Here is a 16,654-nt window from a genome sequence, read left to right as displayed (position 1 = left end):
CAGAATCTCCCAAGAGCACAGTGTCATCAGATTGGGAGAATGTGAAACCCCATTTATGTGGATCTTTTTTTTAATTTCACGCTCTTCCCAAGACCCTCGATTTACTTCTCTTACAACCCCATCTAAAAATTTTAAAAAAAACCACGTGACACACCCCACCCTTTTGTCTAAGGCCACTTATGGGAAAAACCTTTTCAATTTAACTTGAGCCCCACACCCTTTAAAAACTTTCACTTTTTCAGTAACCCCCCCCACACCAACACCTGCAACATCCCCCACTTTGCCCCCATCCCCCCCAAACGCTTTTTCCAAACCCAAAAACCAAAAACCTTTTCCTTATCTAAAATGTTCACTATGTGTTTCACGAAACACCTGGTCCATTAATTTCACCTTCCTAAAGCCTTTTGTTCATCGATCCATTTTTCTGTCTTACTTTAATTTTTCCAAAAAATCCACCAACATTTTTCCCAGGTATACTCAAAAACTTATCCCCTAATTTTGCACTTTGCCCCCTTTCCCCTTATAAAAAGGAATATGCATGTTTCTAACCCCCGGGACCTTACCCTTCCATACATTTATTAAATAATTGCACCAACCACCCAAAACATACCCTCACCTGCTTAACTTTTTCTTTACCCCATCAACCCCGGGCCCTCCCTTTCCCCCTTTTTTTTACCATCCTCACAACCCCCCCACCCCTCACAGCGGGTTTTCCCACTCCCAAGATGTTATTTTCCTTGCCCCATACACAAACACGCCCTATCTTCACAAAAACATTTTTTTCCCCCTCTCCATCTTCCTAATATCTAACCCCCATTTAAGAATGTTTTAGCCCGTTCAAATTACCAGTACAAATCTTTTTTATCTGTTCTCTTCTATATATGGGGTTTCTATTCTTCCGCATACATAAAACCAACAAAAAAATAAAATTGAATTTATATTAAACACTGAACCATCTTTTTTTTTAAAAAGGGGCCCCAAACAATTTTTTTTTCACCCAAAGATGTTTGTGCATGACCAATTTGTTTTCAAGAAATTGAAAAGGGTTTGTCCATTTCAGAAATCAACCCCGAAAACGACTTTTCATAAAAACATTAATAATTTCCATTGGGGGTGACTTTTTATGAAGTATTTTATTTTGGGGGTCTGTGGAGACAAAGAGTTTTTCCGGGAAAAAAAAAAGGGGAATTTTGAGAGTATAGTTCAAAAAACTTGCTTTAAAAATGGGGGATGAATGAACGGGAGAACTTTGGGGGGGCAGTGGGATGTCAGTTTTAGGTAATGTGGTAATATAATGAGAATTGGAATTTTTAAATTGAGGAGGGTGATTAAAAAACATTATCCAGAGACTAAAGAATAAAGAGAAGAAGGAACAGAGGAAAGCTGCAAAACTTGGAAAACTTCCCCCTAAAAAGCAGCCTAAAAAACAGCCCCACACAATAGAGTCGTTGCGAGAGAAAGATGTCACGATGGTTGAAGAAGAGGATGAGGAACTGGACCAGGAAGAAGCAACAGATGCCTTTTCTTCTTATTTTACTAAATCCTATGTTCCAAAAGTTCTTGTTACATGTAGTGACAATCCACATACAGTAAGCACTAAAGTGGTTTTGTCTGGTCGATGACTTTTTAGGGCTTGTATATTAACTATGCTAATGTATACTAATAGGAAAATCTTTTAATGTTTAGGTACATTTTTTTCTTTTTTTTTGGGGAGGGGGGTGGGGGAAGGTGAATGGGGAATTTAAAATTATTCCCTTTAGATTGAGAATGATGAAATTACTGATTTAGATTTTGAATTATATCACTTCATATAATTGAACCGAGATAATTATTGTAAATTCACATGGTACTTTGGCACTATAGATTTATACTGGTTTCTCACATTTTTGGTTATTCTTAGTTGTAACATAATTTAATCGTCATATGCCTTAAATTGAGCCAGTTTTTAAATCCACCTAGAGTAGTTGGTTCAATAACCCTACTTCAAAGTTTATCTAATATGCATAAACATTGCCAAAACAATGCACTCCTCATATCCTTTCTAAATGCAATTGAGTTCTGTCCTGATTAGACATATCGCATCCCTTTTATGCCTATTTTCCATCTGTATACTTTAATTGTATTGATCACCCTTTCATGATTTAAAATGAAATTAGCATCAATTATTAAACATTCACAAGCTGAATAAATTTTACCATACATCCACTCCAAACAACTAAGTTTATAAACTACATACCATATAGTATGCTATATTCTATATTGAATTAGCTTTTTTCCACAATTTCAGAAAACTATTGCTTTTATTCGTGAGCTGTGTCGTATGATCCCTGATGCAAAACCAATGTGGAGAAAGAGATCTCGCATTGAGAAAATTATCAAAACAGCAACAGAAAATGGCTTTACTGATGTTGTGATTGTTAATGAAGATAGGAGAATACCAAGTAAGACTCGTGATTTTCTGCATTGCTGTATAAATGTCTTTACAGTAATGAAAGATTTTAATTCCATTGCTTCTGTTTGAGTGTTAAACTGGTATAAATGGTAGAATAAGTTTTATGTAGGACCCTTCCACTTATGAATTATTTTATTATTTTATTATCACACTGGCCGATTCCCACCAAGGCAGGGTGGCCCGAAAAAGAAAAACTTTCACCATCATTCACTCCATCACTGTCTTGCCAGAAGGGTGCTTTACACTACAGTTTTTAAACTGCAACATTAACACCCCTCCTGTTTCACACGAGTCACCTCAAGTTGAGGTGCTTTGATGTTGGCGAGTGATTCTTGATCCTCCCCTTCCTTGGATCAAACCCAACTGCCTCCCATTTCCACAGGAACTGTATGACACCCATGAGTGTAGTGCTCAACCCATGATTTCACATGGTCAACCATCATATTGAAAATTAACAAATGTTTTCTATGTACTGTTTCTTCTTGCATCTGGCAGTAGGAAATCATAACCTCTCCATTTCAACTTCCCACCTTGTCTTTGTGCATTTTTCACCATTATGTTGAAATTAATATTTTCTAGCTTAATTCTGTAGAATTCTTATCAGTATTAATAGTGGGTTTATTGGTCATCACCCAAATTTAGTGCACACACTACTAGTCATCTGTTAAAATTTGAGTACATCCTCTTTGCTGCAGTATTTAAAAGCCATGCTTCACACTCACATTTTTTTTTTTTTCCACCTATTGAAAAGGTTCATTTCACCTGAAGATTTTTCATTATTTTGTAATTTGGCAAAACCTTCATAAAATTATTCACTGATACATTGAATTGAAGCATTTGATTACATTTACTTTTTCAAATTGCCTTTGATTCTCACCTCAATTTTCATTTCCCAAAATCCTGAACATACAATTATGCTTTAAGCCCAACCAAAATAAATATAAATACAGTATTTATATGTGGCTATTAAGGCTTCATTGTAGCATCCAAAACCATGTATGGGTTTGGCAGGAGTAACCTGCTCTTAAGTCCATGTTGTCCTGGGTTGTACAGGTTTTGAAATTGTGTGTGTTTAAGTCTTGCATCTTCAAACACTTACAAAGATTTTGATAATGTGGGACATCAGTTCTGTTGGCCTATACTTTTTATGGAGTTGCTTTACTGCTAATTTTAGGAATGGTGGGCTATGCATTTAGTTTCAATGACTGGGATAACTCCTGTGTCTAGACTCTCTTATATAGTATAGGCTTCTTAATTTTATTCTAGTGTTAGTGTGTTGTTTCACTGGAATTTTACCAGATTGTGCTTATATATTTAGAGATTCAGAGTTTATTTAAAATTTTTGAACTTTACTAAATAATTATGGTTTGGGCTTGGCAGTCACTTAGCATATCGTGTTTTTATTTTCTAATGGGTGAGATTTTAAATTTCTCCTTTTTCACTGTTGATAAAGTATTTAGTAAAAGATATCGTAATATATTTATTATATTGTTTTATAATGCATTATAATTTTTACAGATGGACTCATGGTTATTCATTTACCAGAGGGGCCCACAGCACTTTTCAGAGTAAGCAATCCAAAACTTTGTAAAGAAATACACAGAAGCCATCAAGAAATTTCTAATCATAGGTAAGATAGTGTGTGTGTAATAGTACAATATTAGAAATTACAAGCACACTTTCCTGCATTTTTGGTAAAAAAAAAAAAAAAAAGGAAAAAAGAAAGAAATAGACAAACTGACATTATATTCACAAACTGACATGTTCTTGGCATTTTGTTACTCTTTTGTGTCTTGCATAGGGGAAGAATTCTAACAGACCACATAGACATTAGAAAGCATTTCCTCTACATAACATTGAAACTATTTGGATCATTCCTCTTCTTTTAAAGTAGGATCTAACATTATACAGGGGTTCAAGAATAAAATGACATCTCTTTCACTTCATTTGGTTGAAAGGTAAGAGGGAAGGGAGCATAACTAATCCTTCATACCCCCAACTCTAATAGGTCATCACCCACACAAAAGAAGACAATGCTCCTTGCCACACCACAAAATCTGTTGTTCATTGGCTTTATGCCTGTAGAAGTACCCTTCTTTGATGACTGGCCACAATATTCCCCAGACTTGAACACCATTGAGAAACTCTAGGCTGTTATAGACAGGAGAAGGATAGCCCATTCCTTGAACACCATTGAGAACTTTTGGGCTGTGATATAGACTAGGATGCAATCCATAAATAGTGGACTTCGTTAGTCACTTCCTAGATGGTTAAAAGATGTCCTAACATGTGGTTTTTGTGTTAGGGGGCCAATGTACTTCAGTGACAAGCACTAGTGCCTGGGTAATAAGAACCAGTCAGGTTTGATCAAAAGAAATGGAGGATAGCTTCTCTCTCAGTGGAGTTTCCTTGATGCAGGTGAGGGGCTCATACTCCAAGGAATGAGACCTACCTTTCCCTTTAGATTGAACCTCAGTGCATTCCAGTCTCCAGGCATTTTATGACCCCATAGGTTTAGTACTTCCCCATGAAAGTAATAACGGAGGGCAACTCCAATTTTGTTAATCAGTAATCCTTTGCTGGCATAAGGCACCTACCTTAAAGAGCTGGGTTAAGCCTTTAAATCGAATCGGTAATTATGCAGTAGGGTATGTTGCAAGCATGGCACTACTCATATAGTGTAATCATTCACAGTACTGTATTTCACCTAACAATAGGTAATTACATATATAAAGTATTTGTATTTTTTTCTTTTCTAACATGCACAGGAGGCAATAACCTTGTCTTTAAATGACATAAGAATATAAGAATGGAGGAACACTGCAGAAGGCCTACTGGCCCATACAAGGCAGGTCCTTATCAAAACCACCCTTACCCAAAGCCACCCAAGAATTTACTCCCATACCCTCGATACCAATCAAACCCAGCCCCTCCCACTCATAAAAGTGGCATTAGTTACATTTTAAAATACTTAAACACATTTTCCCATTTAACCCTTTCAGGGATTCGGCGGTACTAGTACGGCTTAAGCACCAGGGTTTTTGATGTACTAGTACTAGGGAGAGAGTATGGAGGAGGTGAACGTATTCAGATATTTGGGAGTGGACGTGTCAGCGGATGGGTCTATGAAAGATGAGGTGAATCATAGAATTGATGAGGGAAAAAGAGTGAGTGGTGCACTTAGGAGTCTGTGGAGACAAAGAACTTTGTCCTTGGAGGCAAAGAGGGGAATGTATGAGAGTATAGTTTTACCAACGCTCTTATATGGGTGTGAAGCGTGGGTGATGAATGTTGCAGCGAGGAGAAGGCTGGAGGCAGTGGAGATGTCATGTCTGAGGGCAATGTGTGGTGTGAATATAATGCAGAGAATTCGTAGTTTGGAAGTTAGGAGGAGGTGCGGGATTACCAAAACTGTTGTCCAGAGGGCTGAGGAAGGGTTGTTGAGGTGGTTCGGACATGTAGAGAGAATGGAGCGAAACAGAATGACTTCAAGAGTGTATCAGTCTGTAGTGGAAGGAAGGCGGGGTAGGGGTCGGCCTAGGAAAGGTTGGAGGGAGGGGGTGAAGGAGGTTTTGTGTGCGAGGGGCTTGGACTTCCAGGAGGCATGCATGAGCGTGTTTGATAGGAGTGAATGGAGACAAATGGTTTTTAATACTTGACGTGCTGTTGGAGTGTGAGCAAAGTAACATTTATGAAGGGATTCAGGGAAACCGGCAGGCCGGACTTGAGTACTGGAGATGGGAAGTACAGTGCCTGCACTCTGAAGGAGGGGTGTTAATGTTGCAGTTTAAAAACTGTAGTGTAAAGCACCCTTCTGGCAAGACAGTGATGGAGTGAATGATGGTGAAAGTTTTTCTTTTTCGGGCCACCCTGCCTTGGTGGGAATCGGCCAGTGTGATAATAAAAAAAATAAATAAAAAAAATAGTACGCCTAAATTCTAGCGCCCTCAAATCTAGTGAGAGAAAGCTGGTAGGCCTACATATGAAAGAATGGGTCTATGTGGTCAGTGTGCGCAGCATAAAAAAAATCCTGCAGCACACAGTGCATAATGAGAAAAAAAAAAACTTTGACCGTGTTTTTTGATTAAAACAGCGACTTTGCACTGTATTTTTGTATGGTATTTATTGTTGTATTCTAGTTTTCCTGGTCTCATTGTATAGAATGGAAGACATATTACAGAAATTGAGATGATTTTGACTGATTTTACAACGAAAAGTACCTTGAAATTAAGCTCAAAGTAGCAGAAATGTTTGATTTTTGCCAAAGTTCAAAAGTAAACAAATCATGCTAAGCGTCCAATACACGTCAACTGGTGAGTCTAATGTTCTTTCACAAGTGTGCTGATATTATTTATACCATTTTTTACACTAATGCAGTAGTCTGCATAACAGTACAGTGGAACCTCAAATATCAAACTTTCTTCGGTCCAGAAGTCTGTTTGAGTGCCTTTACCGAATGAATTTATTCCCATCAGGAATAATGTAAATTAGATTAGTCCATTTCAGACCCTTAAAAATACACTTATAAAAGCACTTACGAAAATACACTTACATAAACCATACCCCGGCCGGGATTGAACCCGCGGTCATAGAGTCTCAAAACTCCAGCCTGTCGCGTTAGCCACTAGACCAGCTAGCCACAATAAGATTCGTCCAACTAGGTATATTTCTACACCATAGGAAGGTTAGCACAGGCACCACTGTGACCACAAATGCAAGTTTTTACAGACGAATCTCCAGCTAGCGTGGCCGTGACGAACTCTAGCTCAAGTCCCTTCACTGCCGTCAACATGACTCACGAAATCGTAATGACACGATTGCAAACAAACCATATCCCGGCCGGGGTATGGTTTGTTTGCAATCGTGTCATTACAATTTCGTGAGTCACACTTACATAATTGGTTGTGTTGGGAGCAGTTCGATTTTTGAGGTTCCACTGTAAATCTATTTTTTGTGAGAATAAAAATTCAAAGTGGAAAGCAAAAGAATGTAAGAGGGGCGTTGGGACATGACTAATGAACAGAGGAAATGTCATTTTAGTGCCAGGAATGTCTTTCTTGTTTATTCTGGACCCTATTTGGAAATTGGCATGTTTTGAAATTTGTGTGAAATTCGCAAAATTGCTAAATTCTGACCACTGTATTGGATAGTTGAAATCGGTAAATAGGTGGTTTCTTGCACTCATTCGATAGAAAAAATGGAGTTCTAGCGAAATATGATTTTTGTCGACCAGTACAGTGGAATTGGCCGAAAATAGGGCTCAAAGTGGGCAAAATCGCCGATGCGTAAACATCGTCGAGACCGCTAACTTCGCGAGAGCATAATTCCGTAAGTTTTCCATCAAATTTCATACTTTTGGTGTCATTATGATCGGGAAAAGATTCTCTATCTTTTCATAAGAAAAAATAATTTTTGGGGGGGGGGGGGAATTAGGGTGACCCAGAGAACAAGTCTCTGAGAGGGCCTGTCGACTCTGAAAGGGTTGAGATGAAGTGTTTTATCACTTAATGAATTTTATCATTGAAAAATATACTAAGGCTCAGTTTAAAGTAGTGTTAGGCCCAGTAAATTAAGCTAGATTATTATTATAATGGGGAAGTGCTAAACCTATAGAGATTAAATTAAGCTAAAGGTGGGGGGGAGGTTAAAAAAAATGGTGGCATTTGATAGTGATGGTTTCAAGATAGGCCATATTGTTAAGGGTGAAGCCCTACTACCAGTAGCTGTTGCAGTCGTCAGGTGCTGGAGAACTAACATAAGTCATTCCTCTTGTTTTGCTCAGCGAAAATGACATTGTATGTTCAGTAGTTTTCATTTCTCCCACAGCCAGTTGCCCATTTCTTACTTTCTTAACTATGTCAACATTCTTCTAAGCAGTGTTGTGTGTATGATGACACCTAACAAACTTGTTAAACACACTTGGGTTTATGGTTATCCTTGTTTCATTCCTGGCTGTTCTCATGGCTATGCATTTTCTGTATGAAGAGTTGTCCTTGGTCATTATGTGACTGCTCCATCCTCTGTGGTTTATAGTCATGGTAACCAAATACATTTCAGTACAATTTATTGATGCATACATGAGCACTCTTTTAATTTCACTTTCAATACCCTTCTGTGTTTATTCAGTCAGCAGTGCTCCTTCCTGGGAGTGCAATCTTTAATATGAATTCTGTCTATACTCTCTCTTTAATCAAATACTTGTTTATTACATCAATACTTCATTCTGTTGTCCAATTTTGCCTTTGCTCTGCAAGCACCTTTTGTATCCTACATCTGCTTTTCTTTACTTTCTATAACCATTGAGTTTAGAGCTTTACTGACTAGTATTATGGATCTAGCATAAAATCAAGGACTGAATGATTGACTTGAACGTCATTTTTCCTTGCATGATGTGTTAATGCTTTACTCATTAATAAACGAAGAATAATTCAACATATTTTTTCCTTAAGGTAGTCTGGGAAATTGGTTATTGGACTCAAGTCCTGGAGGTGATAAGCGGGGAAGTTGCAGATTGGAAGTTCACCTGAACTGTGAATTCAGTGCCCTTCTGGCACGACTAAGTTGACAGGGAAAGTGCTGTCATTGTTGGCTCATCCTACTTAGGTGGGAGACTGCCAAAAATGACTTGATTATATGTGTGTGCTCATGAGCTACTTTAATGCTTAGTAAAAAACATAATTTGGTTTTACTTCTTATTAACCAGTTTGCAACAAAGGCATTAAGTCTTGATAGGCATAAAAAGACAGTTTTTGACCTAAGTGGAAATAACATTACAGCACCCTCTAAATCAGTTATAGGGGTTTTCTTATCTTTTTAGTGCACTGGCCGACTTCCACTGATAGTTTTACTTTTTACATTTAGTAATTTCATCTCATTGTGAAGTTTTAATTATTGTTGAAAACTAATAATATTCAGTAATGACTGTCATTTCATACATAGCCATAGCCACTTTCTCATCCACTTTTTTTTTTTAACAGGCCTGAGGTGATTCTTAATAATTTCAAGACACGATTGGGACGTGCAGTGGCACGCATGTTGGGGGCACTTTTTCATTATGACCCAGAGTTCAAAGGCAGAAGAGCTTGTACTTTCCACAACCAGAGGGATTATATATTCTTCCGGCATCATAGGTAAGACTCTAATTTTCTTTGTTTTAGCCAATACAAATGCTATTTTTTTTTATGTAATCACTGTATAGGTCAGTGTCAAGAATATTTGCATTTATATTTCTTTGCTAATATTTATGATGCATTAAACCCATCACTACAAGATTTCATTTGCCAAGAGCCTAATGAGATTGGTAAAAATGTATTTTAACTTTATACTTTCTTAGTAATAGAATCTTGTGTAATAGATGACTTTGAAAGGCCAATTCCCTCTGCATAAATTTGGCTAGATGCAGAAATTATATTAAATAATGTAAAAGATATGATGGGATCATGACAGAAATGTTAAAAGCAGGGGAGGGACATAGTGTTGGAGTGGTTGGTGTTTTTGTTTAATAAATGTATGAAAGAGGAGAAGGTACCTAGGGATTGGCAGAGAGTGTGTATAGTCCCTTTATATAAAGGGAAGGGGGACAAAAGAGATTGTAAAAATTATTGAGGAATAAGTTTACTGAGTATACCAGGAAAAGTGTACGGTAGGGTTTTTATTGAAAGAATTAGAGGTAAGACAGAATGTAGAATTGCGGATGAGCAAGGAGGTTTTAGAGTGGGTGGGTAGGGGATGTATAGATAAAGTGTTTACTTTGAAGCATATATGTGAACAGCATTTTGATAAAGGTAGGAAAGTTTTTATTGCATTTATGGATTTAGAAAAGGCATATGATAGAGTAGATAGGGGAGCAATGTTGCAAGTACAGTGGACCCCCGCATAACGATGGCATCGCATAGCGATTTTTCCGCATAACGATTACTTTTATCGCAAAATTTTTGCCCCGCATACCGATTAAAAACCCGCATACCGATTTTCGTCCGAGACGCGTCCAATGTGCCCTCACATGTGCCGGCCGTCCCATTGTTTACCAGCCAGCCTCCGCGGTAACATCCAAGCATACACTCGGAATATTTCGTATTATTACAGTGTTTTCGGTGGTGTTTCTGGAAAATAAGTGACCATGGGCCCCAAGAAAGCTTCTAGTGCCAACCCTGTGGTAAAAAGGGTGAGAATTAGTATGGAAATTAAGAAAGATTTTGAAGGGTTTGGGGCTAACCCTGAGAAGCCTATGCCAGTTGTGGAATCCATTGTGCCTACTTCAAAGATTAAGGAAATGTGTGCAGAGTGGTTTGAACTGCAAACCTTTATAGATGAAAATCACCCTGACACAGCTGTTGCAAGCCGTGCTTGTGACTATTTCAATGACAATGTTATGGCCCATTTTAGGAAAGTCTTGAAGAAACGGGAGGTACAGAGCTCTATGGACAGATTTGTTGTGCGACAGAGGTCCAGTGACTCTGAAGCTGGTCCTAGTGGCATTAAAAGAAGAAGGGAAGTAACCCCAGAAAAGGACTTGCTACCTCAAGTCCTAATGGAAGGGGATTCCCCTTCTAAACAGTAAGAAGATAATGCTCTCCCCTCCTCCCATCCCATCAATCATCACCAGATCTTCAATAAAAGTAAGTGTCATGTAATTGTGCATGCCTTTTTCAGTTTGTGTGTATTAAAATTAACATTTCATGTGGTAAAAAAAATTTTTTTTCATACTTTTGGGCGTCTTGCACGGATTAATTTTATTTCCATTATTTCTTATGGGGAAAATTAATTCGCATAACGATTATTTCGCATAACGATGAGCCCTCTTGCACGGATTAAAATCGTTAACCGGGGGTCCACTGTATATGGAATAGGTGGTAAGTTACTAAATGCTGTGAAGAGTTTTTATGAGGATAGTGAGGCTCAGGTTAGGGTGTGTAGAAGAGAGGGAGACGACTACCCGGTAAAAGTAGGTCTTAGACAGGGATGTGTAATGCCACCATGGTTGTTTAATATATTTATAGATGAGGTAAAAGAAGTAAATGCTAGGGTGTTCGGGAGAGGGGTGGGATTAAATTATGGGGAATTAAATACAAAATGGGAAGTGACAGTTACTTTTTGCTGATGATACTGTGCTTATGGGAGATTCTAAAGAAAAATTGCGGAGGTTAGTGGACGAATTTGGGAGTGTGTGTAAAGGTAGAAAGTTGAAAGTGAACATAGAAAAGAGTTAGGTGATGAGGGTATCAAATGATTTAGATAAAGAACAATTGGATATCAAATTGGGGAGGAGGAGTATGGAAGAAGTGAATGTTTTCAGATATTTGGGAGTTGACGTGTCAGCGGATGGATTTATGAAGGATGAGGTTAATCATAGAATTGATGAAGGAAAAAAGGTGAGTGGTGCATTGAGGTATATGTGGAGGCAAAAAATGTTATCTATGGAAGCAAAGATTGGAATGTATGAAAGTATAGTAGTACCAACACTCTTATATAGGTGTGAAGCTTGGGTTGTAATTGCTGCAGCGAGGAGGCGGTTGGAGGCAGTGGAGATGTCCTGTCTAGGGGCAATGTGTGGTGTAAATATTGTGCAGAAAATTCAGAATGTGGAAATTAGGAGAAGGTGTGAAGTTAATAAAAGTATTAGAGGGCTGAAGAGGGGTTATTGAGGTGGTTTGGTCATTTAGAGAGAATGGATCAAAGAAGAATGGCATGGAGAGCGTATAAATCTGTAGGGGAAGGAAGGCAGGGTAGGGATCGTCCTCGAAAAGGTTGGAGGGAGGGGCTAAAGGAGGTTTTGTGGGCGAGGGGCTTGGACTTCCAGCAAGCGTGTGTGAGCGTGTTAGATAGGAGTGAATGGAGACGAATGGTACATATTTGGGACCTGACGAGCTGTTGGAGTGTGACCAGGGTAATATTTAGTGAAGGGATTCAGGGAAACCGGTTATTTTATATAGCCGGACTTGAGTCCTAGAAATGGGAAGTACAATGCCTGCACTTCAAAGGAGGGGTTTAGGATATTGGGAGTTTGGAGGGATATGTTGTGTATCTTTATACATATATACTTCTAAACTGTTGTATTCTGAGCACCTCTGCAAAAACAGTGATTATGTGTGAGTGAGGTGAACGTGTTGAATGATGAAAGTATTTTATTTTTGGGGATTTTCTTTCTTTTTGGGTCACCCTGCCTCGGTGGGAGACGGCTGACTTGTTGAAAAAAAAAAGAAAAAGATATGACAATGCAGTTCACTGTGATTGTATAATTATTGCAACACACAGTTCCCTGGCTCCTCTGATACCATGTCTTTAGACATTTTGAGATATGCAACAATTTGGTATATTTATTGACGAGACTTTTTGTCTGCTCATCAGGCTTCTTCAGTGAAAAATACAAAGAAGACAGAAGTAGTAGAGATGTAGATATAAGGTGATCAGCCCCTTAGCCTTTGTGTGTATTCAGCTCCATAAATTGATCAATGTGAAAGCTAATGAAGTGAACGCAGACTAAGGCTGAGGGAATAATCACCTCATATCTACATCACTACTACTTTCTTCTCCTGTATTTAGGATGAAGATACCTGTTGAGCAGGCAAATATCTCACCTGTTACATGTGTCTTAGTTATATATATACAGTGGACCCCCGGTTAACGATATTTTTTCACTCCAGAAGTATGTTCAGGTGCCAGTACTGACCAAATTTGTTCCCATAAGGAATATTGTGAAGTAGATTAGTCCATTTCAGACCCCCAAACATACACGTACAAACGCACTTACATAAATACACTTACATAATTGGTCGCATTCGGAGGTAATCGTTATGCGGGGGTCCACTGTATTGGTAATGTATAACAATATAATGAGGCTTCTTGTGGGGAGGTGTTTTATAGTCTGACATTTTCCAGATACCAGTAGGAAAAATTAAAACATTCTGTGCAAGAATAAACAACAGAAAAGGCACACCGTACACATTTACCAGTACACTCTCTTTCTTTCAACACACCGGCCATATCCCACCAAGGCAGGGTGGCCCAAAAAGAAAAACGAAAGTTTCTCTTTTAAATTTAGTAATTTATATGGAAGAAGGGGTTACTAGCCCCTTGCTCCCGGCATTTCAGTCGCCTCTTATAACATGCATGACTTACGGAGGAAGAATTCTGTTCCACTTCCCCATGGAGAAAAGAAATAAACAAGAACTAGAAAGAAAATAGAAGAATACCCAGAGGGGTGTGTATATATATATATGCTTGTACATGTATGTGTAGTGTGACCTAAGTGTAAGTAGAAGTAGCAAGACATACCTGAAATCTTGCATGTTTATGAGACAGACAAAAGACACCAGCAATCCTGCCATCATGTTTTACACTCGCTTGGCAGGACGGTAGTACCTCCCTGGGCGGTTGCTGTTTACCAACCTACTACCTAGGTTACCAGTACACGTATGTTAAATAAACAGCAGTAGTGGTTAGATATGGGCCATGAGTTGTATGTGTTGAAATTGCATAGATTGAACAACTGGGAAGGTGTATGAAAGCTTAGTTTATCTATCATATGCAGAAAATGGCATTTTGTTGCACATAAAAAAATGAGATTGGAAAATGACTTTGTGGACACCTAGTACAGTGGTCCCTCGTTTATCATCATTAATCGAAATAGACGATTTTTTAATCAATTTTCCCCATAAGAAATAATGTAAATACAATTAATCCGTTCCTGATACCCAGAAGTATTAAAAAAAATTTTTTTACATGAAATATAGACGTAGTACATAAACAATACAATGGGACATGAATGAAACATTAACAGCATAACACTTACCTTTATTGGTGATTCTTCTTAGTGTATGGAAGACTGGAGGAGGAGAGAGATTGGATTAGTTACTGTTTGGAAGGGGAATCCCCTTCCATCAACACCTCAGGTACCAAGTCCTTTTCTGGAGGTTACATACATCTCTTCTCTGTTTCTTAATGCCACTAGGACCAGCTTGAGAGTCAATGGAGTCCTGTCTCGCAAAAAAAAGTGTCCAGAGAGCTCTGTTTCTGGCGTCTTTAAAACTTCCCTAAAATGGGTCAAGACTGTCACTGTACAAGTTGCCAATATGGCTTGCAATATCCTTCTCAGGGTGATGTTTCTCCATAAATCTTTCCATCCTACCCCACATTTCAAAAATCTCCTTAATTTCTGAAGAAGGCACCTTCTTCCATCTCTCTTCCTCCTCGGCAGCAAGATTCTGGGCTGCGATCTGTTACTGTTCCTGCTGAAGCTCTTCGTTGTCGTCCTCCACCAACTCTTCCACATCCTCCACACTCGCATCCAACCCATGGAACTCCCCAATGCCACAATAGATTTCACAACTGACATAGGCTCTTCAGGGTCAGCCACAAACCCTTCAAAATCCCTCTTGTGGACACAATCTGGGCACAATTTTCTCCAAGCAACAACAGCTTCCTTGATTTCCTTTTTCTTTGCCACGATGGAAGATATGATTGTATGGGGTTTGTTAAACATCCTGGCCAGTTTGGCCACATGTACGCCACTTTCATATTGTTCAATGATGTTTTTCTTAAATTCAATCGTATTTCTCACCACCTTTACCAAAGGCTTGGCACTAGGAGCTTTCTTTGGGGCCATGGTAGCTTATTTAGCACTTGCAAGCACTAAAATGAATGGATTATTATGAAATATTTCGTATGAACAGGTGAGGGGACTGTCACTCACTGGTAAACAATGGCACACTGGCTGGGAAGGGAGGCCGAGGTGGCTCAGAGCCGTGAGTACGCGTCCAGGATGAACAACGATTAGCGCGTCAACCGACCATTTGCGAGCCAATGTTTGGACGAAAATAACGCGACGATTTCTGAAAAAGGACGACTATCGAGCGACCACTGTATTTTAAAAAATAAACTATGCACTTTTATAAAAAGAATGACTGGGTTATTGTCTGAAGTTATGCAACAGATATAAATGTTTAGTAGGAAATATATTGACATAACTAAAGGAAACTTAGATATAATTAATTATAGTTTTTCATAATTTTATTAAAGGAAAAAATAGCTTCCCTGTAGTATTTCATAATTTTATTTTTTTTATTTATTATCACACTGGCTGATTCCCACCAAGGCAGGGTGGCCCGAAAAAGAAAAACTTTCACCATCATTCACTCCATCACTGTCTTGCCAGAAGGGTGCTTTACACTACAGTTTTTAAACTGCGACATTAACACCCCTCCAGATTCACCAGATTAATTTCTATTACAGGTACGAATTCAAGAATCGAGAGAAGGTAAAGTTGCGAGAACTGGGACCAAGGTTCACCTTGCGACTGCAGTGGTTACAACAGGGGGCTTTTGAAGGAGACTATGAGTGGACTCTCAAGAGACATGAAATGGAAACATCTAGGCGAAAATTTTTCCTTTAATATTTTTTTCTTGTTGGGCTTGTTTAACTATTGCATAAAATTTTTGTTTTATAAAGGATGACTGTTCCCAATATATTAACCCTTAAATGGTCCAAACGTATATATACGTTTTTTCAACATCTGAAAGTATGTAAAAAATGTAGATCTTCTTTTTTGTTTTACATTTGAAAACACGTAAAAAAATTTTATCTACATTTTTTTTTGTTATATTTGAGAATATGTAAAAAAAAAAGTAGATCTACTTTTGTAGCACTATGAATTTGAACGTCGATCTCTTTGGACCTAAACGTTTAAGGGTTAAACTGCATATTTTAATTTTGTGTAGATTTCATGATCACATTGATTTATAGTCATTAGTATTTTTAACACTCATTTGGGAATTTCAGTATCACTAGAAATAGTGTCACAATCATTTAGTCTTATGAGCAACATGTATTTCTACCAAAATAAGCCAGAATTAATAATATATTTAGCTGAACATCCTAAACGATACAATACAGTACTGTATTATCTTCTGAAAGCCGGAGAATCAACGCCATGTGTACAACCTTAGATAATGGACTTTAGCATAGAAGTGGGAAGTACTCCTGTACTTGTCACCACCTGTGCAGCACCACCCATATTGCTATTACTTAGAATTAAAAACAGACTCACATAGAACATAACCCCAGGAGCTCTGAAGGTTTTGAAAGCAAAATATGTTTGCATTGATCCAACATACCTCTTCAAGGGGGGCTCCTTGGCTTGGTGAAGAGGCTCTTGGTCTGAGGAATTAGACCTGTCGGTCTCCTTCCTCAGACCGAACCTAATTA

The 16,654-nt window shown here is 38.3% G+C and overlaps 1 protein-coding gene across 1 annotated transcript in view; it reads left to right on the top strand.

Moving 5' to 3' along the window:
• The window catches only part of LOC138853748 (probable ribosome production factor 1), a 21,175-nt gene extending 4,869 nt beyond the window's left edge, over positions 1–16,306 (top strand). Inside the window, exons 2-6 of the mRNA XM_070092232.1 lie at positions 1,347–1,589; positions 2,288–2,441; positions 3,971–4,082; positions 9,430–9,582; positions 15,683–16,306. Coding sequence (XP_069948333.1) covers positions 1,347–1,589; positions 2,288–2,441; positions 3,971–4,082; positions 9,430–9,582; positions 15,683–15,842 — 822 coding nt within the window. The 3' untranslated portion in view covers positions 15,843–16,306. The remainder of the gene's footprint in view (positions 1–1,346; positions 1,590–2,287; positions 2,442–3,970; positions 4,083–9,429; positions 9,583–15,682) is intronic.
• The last annotated feature ends 348 nt before the right edge of the window (positions 16,307–16,654 follow it).

This window comes from Cherax quadricarinatus, chromosome 39, assembly GCF_038502225.1.
Source record: "Cherax quadricarinatus isolate ZL_2023a chromosome 39, ASM3850222v1, whole genome shotgun sequence".
Taxonomy (NCBI): Eukaryota; Metazoa; Arthropoda; class Malacostraca; order Decapoda; family Parastacidae; genus Cherax; species Cherax quadricarinatus.
The sequence above is the reverse complement of the archived record's forward strand: the minus strand, read 5'-3'. Positions and strand labels throughout refer to the sequence as shown.